Source organism: Anabrus simplex, chromosome 1 (assembly GCF_040414725.1).
Source record: "Anabrus simplex isolate iqAnaSimp1 chromosome 1, ASM4041472v1, whole genome shotgun sequence".
NCBI classification, from domain to species: Eukaryota; Metazoa; Arthropoda; class Insecta; order Orthoptera; family Tettigoniidae; genus Anabrus; species Anabrus simplex.
The window spans coordinates 1,035,065,905-1,035,089,363 of NC_090265.1; the positions used below are offsets into that span (position 1 = coordinate 1,035,065,905).

The window sequence follows — 23,459 nt, forward strand, 5'->3', positions numbered from 1 at the left end:
AATAATTTCCTTAACAATTTATTGAGAAAACTCATCACCAGAATAAGATAATTATGTAAATATGGCTCATAATGGTAAATAAAGTAGTCCCGTACATCTCCCACTGTTTCGTTACGCTGATCTCTGCACCACTGGCTTACCTAAGAAGAGGACTCGCCAAGTACTGTACCTAGATATGTCATATAATTCACTAGCTGCTGTATCCGTCGTTGACGGGTTTGATTTTGTTCTATTGCAACACCGGAAATGAGTGGCAGCAGGTGAGAGAGAGACCGCACGTCTATCAGGCAATGCGGTGTTACTATTGACTGAAAAAACATGAAAATCCACAAGCCTGTTTCCAGTCATTCGACCGGTCAGGAATGGAATGAATGAAGCCCCATCTAGCGGCGAGGATAGGAACTGTGCCGGCTGCTGAAGCCTATCGCACTCCTCTGGGGCAATGATTAATGACTGACAGATTAAATGATATTGGAGAGTGTTGTGGGAATGAAAGATAAAACCGGAATACCTGGAGAAAAACCTGCCCCACCTCCGCTTTGTCCAGCACAAATCTCACATGAAGTCACCGGGATTTCAACCACGGAACCCAGCGGTTAGAGGCCGGTGCTCTGCCACCTTGCCCACAGATGAGCAAACTTCTAGATTGTTCGCAGTTATAACAATCAGGACCGGATCAGTCAAAAACAGCTATGACATAAAATAGAAAAATTAAAATATTTAAAAACACGTCTAGAAAATTCTGTCTGTTTTCAAAATAAGAGAAAGAATCCATGTCAACCTTTCGTCATAATTCCATTCCTCTTTTGAATATTAATATCAATTAGTCCAGCATCTAAGTTACAACATTTTGTTCAAGTTGCACGAATTCAGGCAGGTCTTATGGTGACAATGGGATAGTGACATAGAGTAGGCTAGGACTGGGGAGGAAGCGACCGTGGCCTTCAAAAGCACAGCCCAGCATTTGCCAGGAGTAAAACGAGAGAAATCCAATTTCAGGGCTGCTGACAGTGGGGTTCGAGCCCACTATCTCCCGAGCGCACATTCAAATCGCTCGGCAAAACAATTCTAAGCCGAGTTTCATAAAAGAATCCCTTCTGTTTTCGCCGAATACTCGAACATACATAGGCCTATACACAGAGAATTTTTGTGATATGGAAATGTCTCTTTACTCAAACAAACTGATCATTTCCACATAGTGCAGACAAACCGTGAATGTTATTCATAGAAATTACAGATATACTATAAACTCTACCTCCCATGCATTTCAAAGCAACACATTTCACATTTATTCAGTTATTTACTTACAATTAAAAGTGTCCATAGACATATCAACACGAGTCCTCGTCTTCTTCCTGACGTTCCTTCCAATTTACTGAGATCGGCAGCTGGTGTGATTTGGCCCTGTTTTACGAGTGGGTGCCCTTCCTACCGCCAATCCGATATGGTGGAGTCTTTTTATTATTGCGTGCTTTTGTGATGGGTGGTAGTGTGGTGTTTTGCATTCAAATGAAGTTAACATGTATAAAAGTGAAGTAAACGGATATTCTCATCCTGAGGTGGTGCAGCTCTTTTCAGGCACACCTCCAGTGGAGATGAGCTGCATGTACCGTTTCAATCACATATCAGCCCTCCTGCCATCCTTAAATCTCTGGCTGTACCGCGAATCGAACCCAGGCCCCCGAGGGCAACAGCTAACAACACTACCCCTTACGCTACGGAAACGGACAAGATATGTATTGAAACAAACAGCATGTCGTTATCTTTTTCCTTGTTTTCTTTTTTCTATTTGCTTTACGTCGCACCAACACAGATATGTCTTATGGCGACGATGGGATAGGGAAGGCCTAGGAATTGGAAGGAAGCGGCCGTGGCCTTAATTAAGGTACAGCCCCGGCATTTGCCTGGTGTGAAAATAGGAAACCACGGAAAACCATCGTAAGGGCTGCCGGCAGTGGTGCTCGAACCCACGATCTCCCGATTACTGGATACTGGCCGCACTTAAGCGACTGCAGCTATCAAGCTCAGTTGTCGTTATTCAGAGCAACTCTACTGAAAATGATTAAAAGAGGTATGGATTATTTCATCTGTAACTAACTGTTCAAAGTAAATACAATTTTTTTCGTTCATTGTCAATTTTCTTTGGTCATATTTTCAGGGTTTTAAGTCATATTTTGATCGTTTTGAGGGCATAAATACCTACATATTTCAAGCAATTTTGAGTCATAGAACTCCAAGCCTTTTTCATCAGCTCTCATAATATCACAGCCATAACTGAAACTTAGAACTACATTTTGCTCTTTCCTGTGTCAAGAGACAAGCGCAAAAAGTACTGTATCTACCAAGACATAGCAAAAGGCTACATTTCAATATTTTAATACTGTAATTCGATAATCTCTGGAAGTTTATCCCAATGTTGAGCCCAAATATGAGACGTTTGGCTAAAATGTTTCAGTGAGCTTGCATCTGGGAGATAGTGGGTTCGAACCCCTCTGTCGGCAGCCTTGAAGAGGGTTTTCTGTGGTTTCCCATTTTCACACCGGGCAGATGCTGAGGCTGTACCTTAATAAGGCTACGGCCGCTTCCTTCCAGCTCCTAGGCCATCCCTATCTCATCGTCGCCATAAGACCTATCTGTGTCGGTACGACGTAAAGCAAATTCTAAAACAAAGAAAAATCAGGTTTCTAAATGAAGAAAAGTGGAATATCTCTGCGAGAACATGCTAGCGTATAGTTGCTGATAACTAGTAAGTGGAGTGTTTATTTCTTGTAGCGGAAGTCAGGGCCGGAACTTCGCTCATTTACACCTAGAACTTATTTACTCTCAGTGTCACGTAAAAGTAATTTAGTGGGTCGTTAACGTCCGCAGGAAAGTTTTTAAAGGAGAAAGCCGCCGAGATGCTCATTGTCAGACTCGACCTTATTTCCAGAAAATGAGCCTCGTTTGGAATAATATTCATCCACCCAGGGAAATTGCAAATCAAATTTGTGCGAACTTGTGGGTCTTGCTATTTTAGAATGTAAGACACTGGGCGAGTTGGCCGTGCTCGTAGAGGCGCGCGGCTGTGAGCTTGCATCCGGGAGATAGTAGGTTCGAATCCCACTGTCGGCAGCCCTGAAAATGGTTTTCCCTGGTTTCCCATTTTCACAACAGGCAAATGCTGGGGCTGTACCTTAATTAAGGCCACGGCCGCTTCCTTCCAACTCCTAGGCCTGTCCTATCCCATCGTCGCCATAAGACCTGTCTGTCGATGCGACGTAAAGTCCCTAGCAAAAAAAGAAAAAAAAAAGAATGTAAGACAAGACAGTAACCAGGCTCGTTCTTGTCGCGAGAGGATGCGGTCTCTGAAGTAGTGAGAGGATTTATGTCCTGTGGAGATATCTTGAATAAAAGAGCTACTTCTCAAAGCACATGGAACTTTAAGTGGAATACTTTAATGAGAACCTGAAAAAGAAATAAGCAGACTTGTAGTTTAACGTGGTTGTTGGTAGAGTATTACATTGAATTTGAATCATAAGGACTTTTCTTCTTATTCTTCTTATTCTTAGTAGTAGTACTAGTCCTAGTAGTAGTACTGGTAGTGTTTTCACTCAACGCAGGATGTGCTTTCTGCACTTCCGTCTGTCATTCAGGTTGGCGCAAGTCAGTCCTGCTGCCCTCCGTCACTATGAATATGTCCATCCGTCGCTGCTTTGAACTTCGGGAGAATATTGGTCCATTTCCTTTCAGACTGGAAGCCACGGCTGTCATAGAGGTTGGTCGTACTCTTTTATCATTCCTTACCAATGAGGTTCTTGGAAAGATATTCTCTGCGTGGCTCCTTCCAATCTACTTTGAAGAAAGGGCGTAGTACAGGGGCAGCACTACTGATAATTACAAACGAGTTATAGACGAACGGAAAGTGGCTATACTTATTTTACTTGACTTCAGTAATGTTTTAAACGCTGACACATTCATTAACGAAATTACAAAGATTTAATGTAAGTCCTTCGGCTATTCAGGTCTTTGCTTCATATTTTATCAGACTTAATTTTAATTATTGTCATAATATAATTCACCTCCCATGTAGATACAAACCCTGCAGATACCCATTATATCTATGCTGTAGGTTCAATTGTTTATGTGAAAAGTGTACCTGCGAAGAACTTAGAAAATACCATGCGCGCATTCTTTTTCTGAGCAACTGTACTTGAGTCTTAAACTGTACACTGAAAACACTGTATAATGCGTTTTACTAATTTCTTACTATTGGATATCTCACTACAACATTTGCAGGCTACCCTACCACAACCAATAGCTATTATTTCACGAAAACCGAATAGCTCCAAGGTGGCTATTAAGGTCCCTACATGTGGTTTCTGAAGATAGCTATCCATCCATTTAATGCGGCTGTCACAAGTGAATGGAGAAGGTCAGTACATGGTTCAAATATTTTTAAGAAGTCCACAGTTGTCGGGGAATGGTCCTCGAGTACCGATCATGAGGCTAATGATGCTTATAGATTCTAGCTTGTATTTGTAGTAAAATACTTATGGATTCGCCCTTTTTCAAAGTCAGCATCTTCAGGTTGGTCCTCATTTGTTTCGAACCGAATAGTCGGATCGATTATGTAGCCTACTAATGTGTGAAGCTCGATGACATTGATGTGTGTTAGTGGAGAGACCATGAACTCCTCGTAGTCTTAGACCATCAGCAATCAGGGTTCTGATGGCACGATGCCGAGCATTGTGCAGCAGTTCACCATGTCGATAGGATCCCAGGACATGTGCAAGTATTTCTATCTCCCTGTGACAGTGTTGACAGATCTGTCTGGTACAGAGCGTACGGCTCACACATTTGCAGTCATCTTGATCGCCTCTCTCCATTCACTGCATGCCAAGATCTTGTGGTCCCTAATACATTTGTTAGCTGGAGTACGTTGCTTAGACGAGAAAATTCGTTTTCCTTCATAAGGCTTATTACTCTTGTTCGTAACTCCTGTCTTACTTTCCTTGCATCAATCCAACCTTGCCGCTTCGCCCGAATTCTTTGACAATTTGTACTATCTAATGATGTAAAACTGTCAGAAGTTCCCTGAGAGAAATTCTTAATTGTATTTAGAATGTGATTATCTGCTAGTTCAACAATCTAGCATGCACTGATATGTTTCAATAGGACTTCCCAGGCTGAACAAAATAGGCCCAAGGCTGTGAATTTTGCTTCCGCTTATAAAATACCATTATGGACTTCGGCAGGCAGTTTATAGCAGTTCTTTTAGTCTCCCTCTCATCACGACGTGAAAATATTTAATGAATAATCGCGATAATTTGTTAACAGGGATTGTTTGGAAAGAATACATTAGGCGGAGGCATATTGAGGAATTCAAGATGGTAAACTTCTGTTTCACTTGTAAAAGTGGCGAAGATACGAGGAACTTCACAGTTGACTGTAAATGATTCAGTATTTTTGCTAAATTGGACACTATGTCCTGTAAATAGTCAACGCCAAGGTATCGAATCAAGTCATTTCTCTATAGGCATTTTATTTATTTCATAGATGGGATGCCAGGTTCTCGTCATGCAGTCGACACTTTTCACTGCATATCCCCTTGCATGATGTTGTGTTCATTTCAAGACCTACCTCACTGAACAGTTGGTTTACAAGTGACAGTGCCGAACTCCTCGTGTTACCGACCATAACTATATCAACTGAAAACCCCATGACTGTTAACGGCGTATGTTCCGAACTCAGCTGGAATCCATTGTGCTAGTTGCTTTACGTCGCGCCGACACAGATAGGTCTTATGGCGACGATGGGACAGGGAAGAGCTGGGAGTGGGAAGGAAGCGGCCGTGGCCTTAATTAAGGTACAGCCCCAGCATTTGCCTGGTGTGAAAATGGGAAACCACGGAAAACCATTTTCAGGGCTGCCGACAGTGGGGAATCCATTGTGAGCCGTAATTAAATTTTTATTCATTTCATCCATTACATGATTTAATGAGAGATTGACTGGGGTAGTATTTTATTTCTCATACAACATCTTGATCCGGTTCCCACTGAGACCAAACCAAACCAAACCAAACCAAACCCCATGACACTACAGCCCTTGAAGGGCCTTGGCCTACCAAGCGACCGCTGCTCAGCCCGAAGGCCTGCAGATTACGAGGGGTTGTGTGGTCAGCACGACGAATACTCTCGGCCGTTATTCTTGGCTTTCTAGACCGAGGCCGCCATCTCACCGTCAGATAGCTCCTCAATTCTAATCACGTAGGCTGAGTGGACCTCGAGCCAGCCCTCAGGTACAGGTAAAAATCCCTGACCTGGCCGGGAATCGAACCCGAGGCCTCCGGGTAAGAGGCAGGCACGCTACCCCTACACCACGGGGCCGGCTCCCACTGAGACTCCAAATCCAAATGCGTACACTCAGAATCCAAAAATTCGGAGATCCCTGTTCTAGGCTAATCCTAATTCTAGTCTAGTGGCATATTAGTGAATTTCACCAATTGAATAATGTATTCTTCAATGTGTTTTGTATAAATTGTAGATTATATTCTTCCGTTATTTTTCTTTGATGAGTAATCAGTCTATTGTATCTTCGAAAACATGTTTACAGGTGTAGGTGAGGGAAGGCCTACCAACAAAACTGGATTTCCATGAAGTAAGGCCTACCAACGAGATTGGATTCTCATATGATCGAACACTTCCTGAGTTAATTAATTTTAATTGTGAATTATTTTATTACAGTCTTGATTGGAAGATTGCCTTCCTGGGGTCCAATATTTAAAATTCCATTTTTGCCGGTAACAATGGGTCTGCTTAACGAGGAAACTGTTACACAAATCATTAACTTTGTAAGTTTCACTGGTATTAGATTCACTCCGACGTCTCAACAGTACAGTAAACTTTCCTATTTAAAAACGGACACTTATGAGTGTCTCATGGAGAGAAAAACAACTCATCCCACTGATGATGAATCCTTATTTTGTTATTTTCTTTTTCATTGCTGGCTTTACTTCGCACCGACTCAAACAAGTCTTATAGCAACGAAGGTAAATCAAGCAAACTTGCTGTTGATATCGTGATCATAGCCAAGCAACCTTCAATTGTACATGTACACGATTATTCGCTTCAAAGATCGCGCATGCATTGATAGGGATTCGAAACGTGGCTCCCTTGGTGGGAAGCACGCTACGATGATACTAGGCCATCACAGCCCCTCTGATAGTAAATTTTTATACCAGTAAATGAATTCCACTTATTAAGAGAAACGAAGAAAACTGCATGGGTTGAATTGTTGTTGTTTTTTTTTTTCGAACTTTTTATTACCTAAAATCAACATGTAGTAGGCTTACTCAGCTACGTACTGTACCTCGCACGAAAAGTCAAAGTTAACGGTGCTCATTACTATCGAATGAATCGAATGAAGATATCATTTTATAGCTACGCACAAAAATAACTCGGTTATCAAAGGCGAGTTACGACATTCGTTAGCATGTGCGCGTGATAAGGCTCAGCATCTTGTGTGAAGTAGTCCGCTATTGGCTTCTCGTTCCAGCAGTTGTAATAAGCGCAACGCAGAACGTGGCTCCGGCGCTAGTTGCTCAGCAAGTGGAATCGGTTTCAAATCCTGGTCAATGCATTCTATATTTTTTTAAAAATAAATGAAGCTATTAGTTTCTTAAGAGTCTAAGCCGTCCGCCTCTGTGGTGTATGGTTAGTGTGAATAGCTGCCACCCCCGGAGGCCCCGGTTCGATTCCCGGCTCTGCCACGAAATTTGAAAAGTGGTACAAGGACTGGAACGGGGTCCACTCATCCTCGGGAGGTCAACTGAGTAGAAGTGGGTTCGATTCCCACCTCAGCCAAACTGGAAGTGGTTTTCCGTGGTTTCCCACGTCTCCTCCAGGCAAATACTGGGATGGTACCTAAAATAAGGCCACGGCCACTTCCTTCCCTCTTCCTTGTCTATCCCTTCCAATCTATCCATCCCCACAAGGTCCCTGTTCAACATAGCAGGTGAGGCCGCCTGGGCAAGGTACTGGTCATCTTCCCCAGTTGTATACACGACCCAGAGTCTGAAGCTCCAGGACCCTGCCCTTGAGGCGGTAGAGGTGGGATCCTTCGCTGAGTCCGAGGGAAAAACCAACCCTGGAGGGTAAACAGATTAAGAAAGAAAGAGTGTAAGCCGCACATTTATGTTCTTTTCCTTAATCTGCTTAACCACCAGGGTCGACTTTTCTGTCGGACAGAGCGAGGGATCCCACCTCTACCGCCTTAAGGGCAGAGTCCTGGAGCTTCAGACTCTGGGACAGGTGGATACAACTGGGGAGGGTGGCCAGTACATCGCCCAGGGGGCCTCACCTCCTATACTGAACAGGGGCCTTGCGGTGGGATGGGAAGATTGGAAGGGATAGACAAGGAAGAGGGAAGAAACCAGCCGAGGCCTTAAGTTAGGTACCATTCCGGCATTTGCCTGGAGGAAAAATGGGAAACCACGGAAAACCACTTCCAGGATGGCTGAGGTGGGAATCGAACCCACCTCTACTCAGTTGACCTTCCGAGGCTGAGTGGACCCCGTTCCAGCCCTCGTACCACTTTTTAAATTTCTTGGCAGAGCCGCGAATCGAACCCGGGCCTCCGGGAGTGGCAGCTAATCACACTAACCACTATATCACAGAGGTGGACACCTTTATTTTGCTAGTGATTTTTCCGTTATTGGTTTTAAGTCGCATCATCTCGGAGAGGTCTTATGGAGACGATGGGGCAGGACAGGGCTAAGACTGGAAAAGAAGAGATCAAGGGAAACAAACAAATATGTATATTAGGATAGGCCCCATTTTGTGCTTCATATTCCTTATGTTATGTAGTCCAACTCGTTGGCTGAATGTTCAGCGTACTGGCATTCTGTTCAGATGGTCCCGGGTTTGATTCCCGCCGGGTCGGGGATTTTAATAAATTCTGATTAATTTTTCTGGCTCGGAGAGTTGGTGTATGTGTCCGCCACAACACTCTCGTCATCGTACTCAGACAACGTACCACACTACCAACCACCACAAAAACACGCAATAGTGATTACATCCCTCCGTATAGGGTTGGAGTCAGGAAGGGCATTCGGCCGTAAAACAGGGCGAAATCCACATATGCAATCTAGTTCGCACCAGCGCCCCACGGGTGTGGGGAAAAAGCGATAGCAAAAGAAGAAGAATATTCCTTATGCTATGCAACAGAGGGGTTTGATGACTGTTCATATATGATAGGTCTATTCATTAAAAATAAAATATTTGCCTAATACCAAGGTCTTTAAATCACACAGCATAAGTGTATATTAAAATTATCAATACCGTGACATTTGAAAACGTTGAAAAATGGGTACAGTTAATCGTTCAAATGTATTTTAACATCTTCTTCTCCTTAATCTGTTTACCCTCCAGGGTCGGTTTTTCCCTCGGACTCAGCGAGGGATCCCACCTCTACCGCCTCAAGGGCAATGTCCTGGAGCTTCAGACTCTTGGTCGGGGGATACAACTGGGGAGTATGACCAGTACCTCGCCCAGGCGGCCTCACCTGCTGTGGGGAACAGGGGCCTTGTAGGGGGATGGGAAGATTGGAAGGGATAGGCAAGGAAGAGGGAAGGAAGCGGCCGTGGCCTTAAGTTAGGTACCATCCCGGCATTCGCCTGGAGGTGAAGTGGGAAACCACGGAAAACCACTTCGAGGATGGCTGAGGTGGGAATCGAACCCACCTCTACTCAGGTGACCTCCCGAGGCTGAGTGGACCCCGTTCCAGCCCTCGTACCACTTTTCAAATTTAGTGGCAGAGCCGGGAATCGAACCCGGACCTCCGGGGGTGGCAGCTAATCACGCTAACCACTACACCACAGAGGCGGACCGCATTTTAACATAAGAACGCAAAATCACTTACGTGAAAAGCTATCTTTAAAACCGATATGGAAAAGAGCATAAGCGAATAAGTTATCTGCACCAGGAAAAAAAAGAAGCCAAATATCGTAATTTTATCTCACCATTCAGTGTTTCATTACTTCAAAATCATGCATTAGCAAATTGAAATTCATGGTAATTTAATGGCAATAATTTTCTCCCGAATTACTTTTTTTTGTTTCTTGTGACACGCGAACTTCCTTCGCCTTTTTTCTTCCTCTTTAATGCATTTCCCTCCACTACAGGATATTTTTATTTTTCCCATGAGGAATGAATCGCGTAACACACAACAAATGGCATTAATCGCTCTGTTGTACAAAGCGGTAATGCGGAAAGTTGAAATGGCAGCTTAGTGAGCGTTGACACAAAGACCCAATGAACGAACGCAATGAATCAGTGCGTTGGCACTTAGACCCTTATGGAGCTAAATGCTTCAAATGTTTATGATGGTAGCCTTTATTACTGTTTACCAATATCAAGTAAATAAGCCCAAACATTTAATTTCCTGGGCTACTTCTTCAGTGACCCTGTTTTCTCTCCACTCAGGCCTGACTTGCACTCAGAATGTACAATCTTGCTCGCTTATAAACAAGAAATGTTGCAATGTGAAGAAATCAAGCGTTGCTCCTCCAAGCGTACCAACCGTCTCTGAAGATCAAATCAGCAGTGTTACAAAACATGAATTACTTTAGCGGACCAGTGTCGCAGTTCATGAACACAGCCTGAGATGCACCTGGGTGTCGTATTGCGAATTGCCAGGTGCCATCACGAGCTTGGACGACTGATGCTCGCGGACGTTCTTCAAGCACTCCTCGACGATCTTGATCACGACTTGGGAGACTGTTATACATAATGTGCCTATCTTTGAACCATTTTCTTGCCTCGTTGAAAATTACAACAGTGAAAGTAATTCCTAAAGAAAGCACCTTAACATAGTTTACGGGTAAGATTTTAGACCTACCTGTCTCCTACCAGTTTTATGCTATTTTTTTTGCTAGTGGCTTTACGTCGCACCCAGACATATAGGTCTTATGGCGACGTTGGGATAGGAAAGGCCTAGGAGTTGGAAGGAAGCGGCCGTGGCCTTAATTCAGGTACAGCCCTAGCATTTGCCTGATGTGAAAATGGGAAACCACAGAAAACCCTCTTCAGGGCTGCCGACAGTGGGATTCGAACTCACTTTCTCCCGGATGCAAGCTCACAGCCGCGCGCCCCTAACCGCACGGCCAACTGGCCCGGTGGCAGTTTTATGAAAGATTCTGAAGAAGCTAACAATCGTCCGAATTTTGTACCACATGCATGGTCACGGCCTGTTATCCCATTTTCAGGATGAATTTAGCCCACAAAATTCTACCAAAGACCATTTCTTCATGTGACCAAATGGAACAGGGGGATCTCAAGGTAAAATTTAGGCTTATAATGATCACTTTGGACGTAACTGGTGTATCAGCTAAAGGACACACAATGCTCTCGCTACCTGTACCGAATCATTGAAGCGTATTTTAGCAGCAGAAAAGTGAAACTTCAAATTGGAAATTTTAAACTAAATACGTCAATAGAGGATGGTCCTGGCGATATACGTGCAGCCCAGAATTTTGAAATATATGATGACTTCATTGAAGTACCTCTTTCAACAGTCTGCAAGATTGTTGCTTATGCTGACGACGCACATTTGTGAATTGAAGCTGACTCTGATGCTGATTTAAGTACTAGAGCGAACACAGCAATAAATATTATATTCGACTGGGGACCCAAACACAAGCTGCAACTTAATCCACTGAAAACCAAAGCTAGAAGAATTTTGATGAAGCCACAACTCACTATGAACGAAAAAGAAATCTCACTACAAGATCAGCTTTTATATCTTGGAATGCTGCCTGACAAAAACTTTAAGTATGCATTTCAATCAATTAAAGCGTAAATTAGATAAATTCGTTCAAGTAATCGCTCTTGCATGCAGGCCGTCGTGGGAATTAAACTCCAAAGTAATTCGCGTTATGTATTACACATCAATTGATACTGTATTGTGCTTCAACATTTCGTTCTACACTCGCAAAGCAGTGGACTAAAGATAAACATCTGCAGATCCACAGAGAAACCGTCCTTCGAATTTCTCGTGCTATCGCACAATATCTACACAAGTAGCACTTGTCATTGCTGGAATAGAGTCCGTCTGCTTTTCTGTCATCGGAACAGCCGGACTTGCATTAATGAACAAAAGCGGAATATCTCCTGCACAAATTCTCGAAACCACTATGGAGAATCCGGACATTTTAGTGTCTTCAAGACTTCGATTTTAACAGCGGCTCACTCATCCATGACTACTACATTTGCACATACGGTTCTCATGCATCTAATAGAGCTAAATCTGACAAAGTGGGATGCGCATTCATGGTTAACAAGAACAACAGCGAAGTGTTTTATCTTCTTCTTCTTCTTCTTCTGAATCTGTTTACCATCCAGGGTTGGTTTTTCCCTCAACTCTGTGAGGGATCCCAACTCTACCGCTTCAAGGGCAGTCTCCTGAAGCGTGAGACTTTGGGTCGGGGTATACAATTGGGAAGGATGACGAGTAACTATCCCAGGCGGCCTCACTTGCTATGCTGAACAGGGGCCTTGTCGGAAGATGGGAAGATTGGAAGGGATAGACAAGGAAGAGGGAAGGAAGTGGCCGTGGCCTTAAGTTAGGTACCATCCCGGCATTTGCCTGGAGGAGAAGTGGAAAACCATGGAAAACCACTTCGAGGATGGCTGAGGAGGGAATCAAATCCCCTCTACTCAGTTGACCTCCCGAGGCTCAGTGGACCCCGTTCCAGCCCTCGTACCACTTTTCAAATTTCGTGGCAGATCCGCGAATCGAACCCGCGTTCGAATTGAACACTAACCACTACACCACAGAGGCGGACAGTGTTTTCATCCCAGTATAAATTGTCATCCATCTGCTCAGTATTTCAAGCGGAGCTATGAGCCATCAAGTCTGCTGTAGAGTAGTGTGAACACAGCAACTCGCAAACTGCATTGAAGACAATTAGCGAGGAGCTCCTACTATAAGATCTACAGCTGAGCCTCCAGGTATATCTTTCCTGGATCTGAGGACACACTGGTTCTCTTGGATATGAAAGTGCAGACATCCTCGCAAAAACGGCCTCCTCAGCCAGTATAAACGTTACTCATAACACATTTTTTTATCACCCCCAAGCTACGCAAAGGCCAAAATAAAAACATAAATCACCAATCACCATTTATCTGTATTTAGGGCTGTCGCCCAGGTGCCATATTCCCTAAAACTTCTTTACCTAGCCTGTCCTTACATTATTTCAAAGAAGTTGTAAATTTACCAAACACTCTCCTTGTTTCCAATCACTAATTCCTGTGCCTACAAAAATATTTGGCCCAATTTTTCCTCTTCAAATCCAACTTTATCTTCATTTCATGATGTTTCCTACTTTTTAAAATTCCGCTCAAGCTTATTCAAAGCCATTTCTCGAATGACAGCTTGAAACTTTCCGCTTAATCGAGATGCTCGTCTCCTTACTTCAAAGTCTTCCCAGCCCAATGTTGCAACATTACTGTAGCACTACTCTTTTTCTGGAAATAACCCAGTACAAATCGTGCTACTTTCCTCTGAATCTTTTCCAGTTCTCGTATCAAGTATTCCAGGTGATGATCCATTGGGGTCTTGGTTCATGCGTTCATGAACGTACCATTTGTTTGCAATTTTCGCTATTTTCAGTACATCTCATATTTTTCTAAATTTATGTTATACTAGCTGATGTACCCGTGCTTCGCTACGGAATTCTACATTGTATACAGAATTCTAGGTTAGGTAGTGTACACGTTGTGAGCAAGATTGTATTAAATTGCATAGTTCTTAACGTTACCCTTGCACCCGCCTATCGAGCGGTCAGTGCCAAGTTCTCCCGGTAACTCAATTTCTTCTCAGGGTATTCTATCTATCGCTCATAAAATCTGTGATTTTATATGGGTTTGTTTTTTACGTGGTTTCGGAAGAGACTCGGTCTGTTGAGATGCACATCATGGGAATACCTATACGCTCAAGTAAGGACCTGTGGCCGAAAACCTCAAAAAGAATCTCTTTCTTTTTGTCAAACTCATCAATTACTTATATCTACAAAACTTATTAGCTAACTTACAAACTAGCCGTTACCCAAAAGGAATTCAAAACACAGGCACTTTCTAAAAGAAAAATATAAGAAAATTTATTGAATAAATCATGTTCAATGTAAGTTAATGTCAATTCTGGGTAGTATTATCTTAATAATATTCAAGCATAAAGGATTAGAGTCAGCGCTGGCTCAAATAAAAGTAAAATAATTAAGATTTAAATTATTTACATTCTTTCTCATTTAATGTTCAAGTTCATATTAGTTATTTCTATATTCGTAGCCATGTTCCGAAGTGTATTTGATTTACTCAAATTATATTCAAGAGATCACTCAGAAATCACGGTCTCCATATAAATACTCGTTGTGAATACCGTCACGATAATTATATTAATTATTCTCACCACATTTAAGTCATCTCACTGTGATAAAAATGGATGGTTTGCTAAATTGAAACGTAATAAAAATTAAATGGGATAAAGTCAGATTGCGAATGTAAATCTGATCATATCTTTACGTATGTATTTCCCAAACAAACTCTTGCGTGAGTATGAAATCGTAAAACTGTTCTCCAAATTTTCCATTCATAAATCTGAACTCTGATTATTTGGTCACTTATCTTGAATACGCATAAATAACAACTTACGGGCTAAGACAATACCTCCCTAGAGCCTACAACATATGGCTCCTAACTAACCATTATCCTATTCTTTATATTTAAAACACTTCAACTGAAATCATATCTGCGTGAAAAGAAATGAACATCTATCTAACTGTTCAAGTAGTTTCCGATCCACACACTCCTCCACCATCGGCTCAATGTGCTTTAGCTATCTTCTATAACTCGATATCTCTCATGTGTACGTGCTACTCAACTCGTATGGACAGTACAGAATGAAATTAATACGTATTATATTGAAACGTCACCGCACCAAAGAATATCACATGTATACTTAGTCATGAGCCTAGTAAATCGTATATTAAAGAACTCTCTTATACTCGGTACATGCCATTTACCAATGTCAGATAAAAACTGTCACGATTCACAATTCTACCATAATACATGTCAATCTTACGTTAAAATGGTCATCTACGCGATGTTCACACTTTGACATATTCTTTCCATATGACACAGAAACTCACCTCATGTAAATCTAACACAACGTTTCCTCGGCGAATAGCAATTCTTTCTCTTACCGCAGAATATAAACAAACATCTGTATTTCAAGTATTCCTTAATATGCTCCAAGAAATAACCACATTTCAACACCATTCCAATATACATTATCATACCACCGGCACACTTATTGCCGTACGCAAATAGCCGATTACACCCAAAACTATATGCCAAACTTTTTAGAATTGCCTTATAATAAACGCATTTTAACAACCTCTTATCTTAAAAACAGCAGTTTGAGTTCAATGCCCTCTTTCTATGAAGAAAAGAATACGTAACTTAACTATATTCATCTTTGTCGCGCAGGTAAATTCGTGACGTAATCTTTGTACAGGTAAACGAGATTAATCGAAGTTTCACGAATTATATAGACTCATAGCTATTAGGTCTTCACAAGAAATACTTCTTTCATTTACTCATGCTAGTTTCTACTGTATGTATGCAAGTGCGGTAGCCTGTATATGATATCATAGAATTCTAATTCTACACTGCCATCTTATCTTATAGCCTTAAATATCTCACACTTCACTTTATGTTTCACACACGTTCTTAATTAATTCATAAATATCACCAATTAATCAGCACATGCCGAAGTTAGAGTGAGGGTGTAGATTGCAAGAAACTACTCTCTCTACCGAGCTCGATAGCTGCAGTCGCTTAAGTGCGGCCAGTATCCAGTATTCGGGAGATAGTAGGTTCGAACCCCACTATCGGCAGCCCTGAAAATGGTTTTCTGTGGTTTCCCATTTTCACACCAGGCAAATGCTGGGGCTGTACCTTAATTAAGGCCACGGCCGCTTCCTTCCCACTCCTAGCCCTTTCCTGTCCCATCGTCGCCGTAAGGCCTATCTGTGTCGGTGCGACGTAAAACAACTAGCAAAAAAAAAAAGAAACTACTCTACTAAAAAATGTATGGACTTAGCTCGTCAGATGCTACGTTTGGTCTGGTTGTCGCTCCATTCCTTGGTTGTAGTTAGACCCTCTGTTGGGATCTGGATCTCCGGTTGGATAACGTCTTCCTGGTCATCAGCTGGTCACATGGCTCGCCGGTCCAATCTTCATCATCCGGTCCTCTGGCTGGCCGGTGCTCATCCTCATCGTCCGGTCCTCTGGCTGGCCGGTCTAATCCTCATCATCCGGTCCTCTGGCTGGCCGGTCTAATCCTCATCATCCGGTCCTCTGGCTGGCCGGTGCTCGTCCCCAGTTCAGTCCATCATGTAGATCTAGCAAGCAGTCATCATTCCAAATCTGCAGTCATCGTAGAATATTCCTTTTGCGGAGCAATCAGTCATGATATATTCCATAGTTCTACTGCTATTCTAAACGACGAAGTTTTCTTCGGTTGGAAGAAGTTCTCCGTATATAGATATTAAGTTCATAACCACAGGGGTAACTTTCTTCTCATACGAAATTATCGGTTCTGCAATATGGTGAGTCCTTTTTCTTCAATCGCAGAGTGGCTGCTCACCGGATCCAAGTCAGACGTATCTCACCACGAATTGCTTATTTCTATAATATTTCGTCTCTTTTATAACATACGCCGGTAAATTATTTTATCAGATGTTATCGCCGATTGTAAAAACAGTCAATATCTTCCTCAGGAGTTTAGGATAATCTTCAAATGTAAAGCTTGGCTTGTATTTGCGTCTTACTTCTGCAGTTGAAATTTTTAGAGTCTATCTTTAAACAATCATTCCGCTGCTATATTTTTTTCAAAACAATTCAAAATGAGCCTCTACTGTCCTGCAGTGTCTTCCAAATCAGTCCGTTCCGTGACGTGCATGGTCTCCTATATGCCGTATTAATAAGAAGTTCATTGCCTTAATAGATCGCATGGGCCATACCTTCCTACGCCGCCATTTTGTAAATGGTCTACGAGATGCGAACGGGCACACCCTAGAAACGCGACGGGGAAGTCACCAAACATCTTTTATCATATGAAGACTGAGTTAGGGAATTCTCACTGTAATGGTAGACCCGCTTGCATACCATCAGTCACAATCAGGTTGGGAAGTTTTCATTATAATGGTAGGAACTCACTCTCCACCTGCCTTTTTAAAATCCTCAGAAAGACTGTCTTAGTGGTTTTCCCAACTGAAATGAACATATATTACAATAACGTCAGTAGGAATGGCGCGATGGAAAGCAATGCTTTCATATGAAATACTCGATCAAATGACATTTTCTCACTTCTAACGAAGAGGACTAAGCTGCCGATCTAAAAGTCTAAAGGTCCAGAACTGGAATGACCAAGCCGCAGAGAGCCGTGATTCGTGAACATTCTTCGTCTCTCTTCGGCGGGGAGGGGATCGAATAGTGGCGACTCCCAGGGCAAAAACTATGCCCTTTTACTAATCCGTTTCCTAGGAGTACCCGATGAGTCGGAAAGTATCAATTCACTACACTGGCCGCGAAAAAATCTATCTGACTTGGAGGCAAATGTTTCCTCCAAGCCAGGAAAAATCCCCTCTTCACTGCTAATTTGGAATAAAATAAATGTAGAATTTAATAAAAATGAAAAGGAAGAAGCGGCTCTTTTCAGGGTTGAGTTATGAGTTATTTAGTGAATTGTGGTGCTATAATTTGGAATAGCCCTAATTGTTAATCAAGACCAGTGCATACTACTACTACTACTACTACTACTACTACTACTACTCTACTAAGTGAGCCTCTGCCATAAGTGTGCCCACTTCTCATTCAAAACAGCGCGTCAGAGTAGGGATCGAACAGCTGGAATACTATGATGAACCAGTGTGCTTCGTACCAGCTGTATCAGAAAATGTATCAAACAAAGGAATGGCATGCTAAATAAGAAAATTTTCTAACTCCCCGGCTATTTCCCGCCAATATTCAGTCAGGCTATTATACTCGCTACGCAGCAGTAATCCCATCTATCGGAGTTGAGAGGCAGCATAAGAGACAAAGAAAATCACAACAAACAATGGTCAATGTAATGTTATTGTTGATCAATGTTACGCCCTTTCGATATTGTAACCCTTCACATTTAGTTTTCTTTCGACTCTGAAATACCACTCTTACCATAGTCGGTACGTTAAAACTGAATACAACATAAATGATCGGAAACTGTATTCTCTATAACTTTTGTTATGTAGTACTTTTCGATAGAAACAATAACATAGGTATTTAACAATTACATTTTAGGCGCCTCCCCCTAAACTACAGTTTCATCCAGGGTGAATAAAATTCTTTATAGCTTAGACTGTAGTTTCTTATTCCCCGACTCTATATACCGATTTTCATTAAATTATGTTAACCCATTTTCTCTTGACTCGGCGTTGATATGGACTTCGCAACAAAAAATACATATTCATGAATATCTGTGTTACCATAGCCGGTATGGTGAAAATGTATAAGATATAAATGGTCGGAAATTTAATTCTATATAACTTTGGTTATGTAGTTTTATCGATACAACCACTAATAATATAAATATTTGAGAATTAAATTTTAGTCCTTCCACTAAACTACCATTTCACTCAGGGTGAATTAAATGCTTTACAGTCTAGATTGCAGTGGCTCATTCTCCAACTTTGCATACCAATTTCCAATGAGATAGGACCACTAACAATGCAAATATTTAAAAATTAAGTTTAAGGCCTTCCCCTAAACTACCATTTCACTCAGCGTGAATAAAATTATTTATAGCCTAGATTGTAGCGACGTATTACCCTACTTTGCATACCAGTTTTCATTAAGTTCTCTTTAGCCGTTTTCTAGTGATGCGTGTACATACAGACAGACAGACAGACAGACAGACAGACAGACAGACAGACAGACAGACAGACAGAAATTACGGAAAAGTAAAAAGTGTATTTTCTTGTTACTATGGACATGACCGATACAGAAATACCATTCTTTTTAATTCTGAGCAATGTACAGACAAAACTCTTGTTTTATATTGAACCCTTTAGGTCCATATTGAGGGATACCTACCTTCCTTACCTATCAGCAAAATTCATGAGATCTGTCTCTTGGGTCGTTTCGGGTTCTTCGTCACTTGCTGAGGTAAAGGTAGGGTTCATTAATTCTAATCTATCTACTGGAATGAAAGGTCTGTTTAAAAGATTCCTATTTATTCAGGAAATTCTGAAGCGATCTGTCACTGGTATCATAGAAGTCAATTGTGTCCACTGGACACCACAATCATTTTTACATACATGTCAGAACACTGGTGTGAGACTTTAACGTAACCGCCTGATGGGCATTCTTACTAGAAACCATTGTCTCAATTATTAATCATTTAAGAAAGGAAAGTCTGGAAATCCTTAAATTCGGCTTCCATGTGAGACCACATGTACCATCATAGTGATTCGTTATGGTCCAGCCCTCGTAACACGAACTCTGGACTCTGGTTATAATTAAGGCCGTCCAATCGGTGTGTGCCACACAGTGGTTCTACGGCATGGACCCTTAATTGAATCGATGTGACCTGCGTCTATGTCATGGACCGACATCTAATCTTCTAAGTTACTTTAAAGTCATTGTGGATGATGACCGCAAGGAAATGATGCTACAATGGCATATGGCCCTAATCTAAGTCACTGAGGTTGATGACCCCCTGACCATCCAAGTTTCTAAGCTGAAGGCTAAACACAATTAAGTTACATCGGTTGATGACCAAAGTTCCACTTTACTATCCCCAGCACATTCACTGCTCAATCAATCAAAGTTCAATAATTACAACAATAGCAATGCTCACAAACTTTGTGGCAGTAAAATCCATTTCCTTCGGATATGTCCCTTTAATCTTTACTTTATTTTTAATATTCCCCAGACAACAAATTAAAATTTCCAGAATGCATCTCCAAGTTATTCGCTTGATTAAAGTTATTTCAAAATGCGGTTCACTGAATTTAATAATTAAATAAATTTAAATGATTTATCGAAATGTTAAAGAACAGTAAATTTTATCTCCGCGGACTCTGGTTTCTTCACAACTTTCTACGCAGCTGTGATGTAAAATTCAATATTGCGATGTTTATCTGGCTGGAAAAGAATTTGTTACATCATTCATGTCCAGCTATATATCTCATCTCGTGATATCATGCTTAAAAATCTAATCTAATCCTAACCGTTTAACACTTGGATATCCTAATAATCTACGTACAAACCAAACAACTCGCCATATAATTACGATGTCATATCTCGTCATTACCATTATGAATTTTACACACCCCTCACAGACAAACCGATCAATCACGACCATCGCTCTATATTTTGGACAACCCTGAAATTGGGTTACTCTGTTCCTTATACTCAAAGTTCATGGTTTCAAATGTTCATTCCGTCCCCAATTACAGTGTTTCACAATACTTAGATCATTACCGGCTATGAATTTTCAACTAAATCCAGCATTTTAACGTTTTCCTGGCCGAGAATACAGTACAATCTCGACTCCACTCCTATTCCCGTTATTATCCCCGCTGTCCGCTTAGGTCTCTCACCCCATGCTCGCTTGGCAGTTACATAAACCACCCGGTTCGTTCTACCTGACAGACTTCTCAAAATGTTCCCTTTAAACTCCGCCGACATAATTAAACAAATACGATATTCTAACCAACAAAATGCACAGATTATGCTTCAAGATGCCCACACTAATTATACGCGTCGCCAATTGATACCGCTATAGATTTCTATGAATTTCTTTCCATTCCCAACATTATAAATATTCCTCGGGCTATCATATCCCGGCTTCAATGACAGGACTCTAACCTGATTCACAAAACTAACCTCTGTTTCCCAGCTCCACAATTATCATCGACCAAGAACTGGAATAAAATCCCCACTAGAAATCCCAACATCTAATATCGCACAATGCATTACTCATGAATAACTTCGCATAAATGATATCGTATTTAATAACTTGATTTTTACGAGAAATGACTGAAACATTCTACTAGATCTTTTTATTGTCAGTCAGACATAGTTTAAAATGGGCATTGAAAAATAAAGAACGTTTCTCTCCGTGACCAAATTCATCTCCCTTGGCTCTCACCCGACAGCGCGCTTCCTCTCGATTGAAAATGAGTAACCATGGATTATTATTATTAACGTCAAATTGCAGACAGAAGAATTTTACATCGAATGAACATCTTACTTCGACGTCACAAAATACAGGCAGTACACTCACACGGATGACGATCTACATTGGACGTGATATCACTTCGGAACCCTATTCAATAACTTTTTACAACATTATATGGCACTCGCAAGACTTCAAAAATTTATCCAAGTGGGAAATAAAACAAATGACTCTTTTAGTCGTACTCTCACATTTACAAAACTTAGTAGGGGTGACCACTGCGTCGTATATCCCCATTCAAATACACATTTAGAAATCACGAGATGAGATATAAGAGGCAGTAAGATGGAAAGTCACATTACCTTATGTAGTCACACCATTGTTCGTCATAGGGCTCACCTGCGACCCTGGCATTTTATTTAGCCATTTTTACATTCATGGCTGTACATATCATTGTGTTTCTTCAGGTTTCCTGGAATAAAGCATAAAAAAAAAGAAAATACCCTTCACTTGTTTGCGGAGCGCACACGATGGATTATAATTATTCCCGCACACGAATTACTTAATCACATTAGAATATTTCAGTACTTTGACCGTCCTATCTGATACACTTATTTCTCTCAAGAAAACTATCTCCCCATGGAGTCAAGACTTAGCCACACTGGCTAAAATCTGCAGTCGAACTCAGTCTACTTTCGTTGATTTGATTTCGCGGAGCAACTCAACAATTTCGTCCGCTTTGTATCACAAATGCCGGAGAAGGAAGCTTCGTCATGGCGTCCCTTCATATTTATAGCAGTTACCCCCTCTCTTCGGATCTCTCCCTTTGCCGCCAAGAAAAATCCTATAAATTTTCTGACTTACCTAAACTGCAATTTCAAGAGTTTTGAAAGTGACTACATGCTTGCTACATTTCTGGCGGTAGTGTTCATGGACATTTAAAAATTTTACGGGTTTGATTTGTGAGATGATTGACCTCCTTTGATAGGCACTATATTTTTTTGACTTGGCGTGGTCACGCCGTGTACACGCGCTTTGAAATAGTTCATAAAAATGACTAGAGATTCTTCCGCCGTCGACACGTGTGGTTGACGTCACGTACCCCATAGCGTGGGACCGAAGGTAATCACCCCCTCGTCACGTGTCAAATCCATGCTATCAAGAATCCAACTTTTAGTTTAATTGTTACACTATGCATAATGTTCTTAGGGCACAAAGGTCATGGGTTCATATTTCCCCCAAAACACGAATTCCTTTCGCACAGTGACAAGGAATTTCCTTTAAATACTCCAGATGGCGAAATTTCTAATTTTGACGTCTGATGAAACATGACCTTTGAATGTAAATTCCTTTCCTCTCTCTTATGCAGTTGGTCATCTTCTGGTGTGCGGATACTGGTTGATGCCTTCAGCTTCCTGGTAGTTCTTGGTTGCTTGGAGAGTTCGGGGTTGCGGGGTAGATCTCCAGTGAATTGTAGTTGACTTATTGGAAGTTAGGTGGTTCGTCCTTCCAACTTCTCGACGAACTTGCATTCACATCAAAATGCGAAGTTTCTGGGTTCAAATCCCTGTCCTCATTACTGTCGTTGTCCCTGACTTTCTTCATTTTTGCAGGTGGTTTACCGTTCTTCTTCATCATCATCATCCTCATCTTCTTCATCTTAGCAGCTGGCTTACACTTCGTCTTCATCACCCTCCTCATCTTCTTCATTTTAGCAGCTGGCTTACACTTCTTCTTCATCATCATCCTCATCTTCATTTTAGCAGCCGGCTTACCCTTCTTCGCATTTGCTTGAGCCTTTCTTGACGGACTATAATCGTCATTACTGGCATCCCCGTCTGAACGTTCATCAATTCTACTTATCTTAGGCCTCTTCTTTTTACTGGCACCAAATCGTTTAGGTTTTGCTTTTTCCTCTTCAGACCCATGCCATAGATCAGAATGTCTGGATTTGTAATTATTCCATCTTCTATCGGCTTCATTTCCACGATGGCGTCTACGTCTTTGGTAAGAATTTTCCCGACATCGACCCTGGTTCCTCCTACACGGATCACGGCGTCTATTCCACTTTCCGTACAGGTAGCTAGGCTGTTCCACGTTCTTACTATCCTGGTTTAGTATGGTTTCAAACCGTTGCTCATTATTCTCTTGTATGACTGCCTGCGAGACATCCCTATCCGGTCTACTCTCTTCGATATGGT

At 41.6% G+C, this 23,459-nt stretch overlaps 1 protein-coding gene across 1 annotated transcript in view; it reads left to right on the top strand.

Annotated features, from left to right (window-relative positions):
* The window catches only part of LOC136857907 (polyglutamylase complex subunit TTLL1-like), a 189,520-nt gene extending 166,467 nt beyond the window's left edge, over positions 1-23,053 (top strand). Inside the window, exon 9 of the mRNA XM_068225200.1 lies at positions 22,872-23,053. Coding sequence (XP_068081301.1) covers positions 22,872-23,053 — 182 coding nt within the window. The remainder of the gene's footprint in view (positions 1-22,871) is intronic.
* Positions 23,054-23,459: the final 406 nt, after the last annotated feature.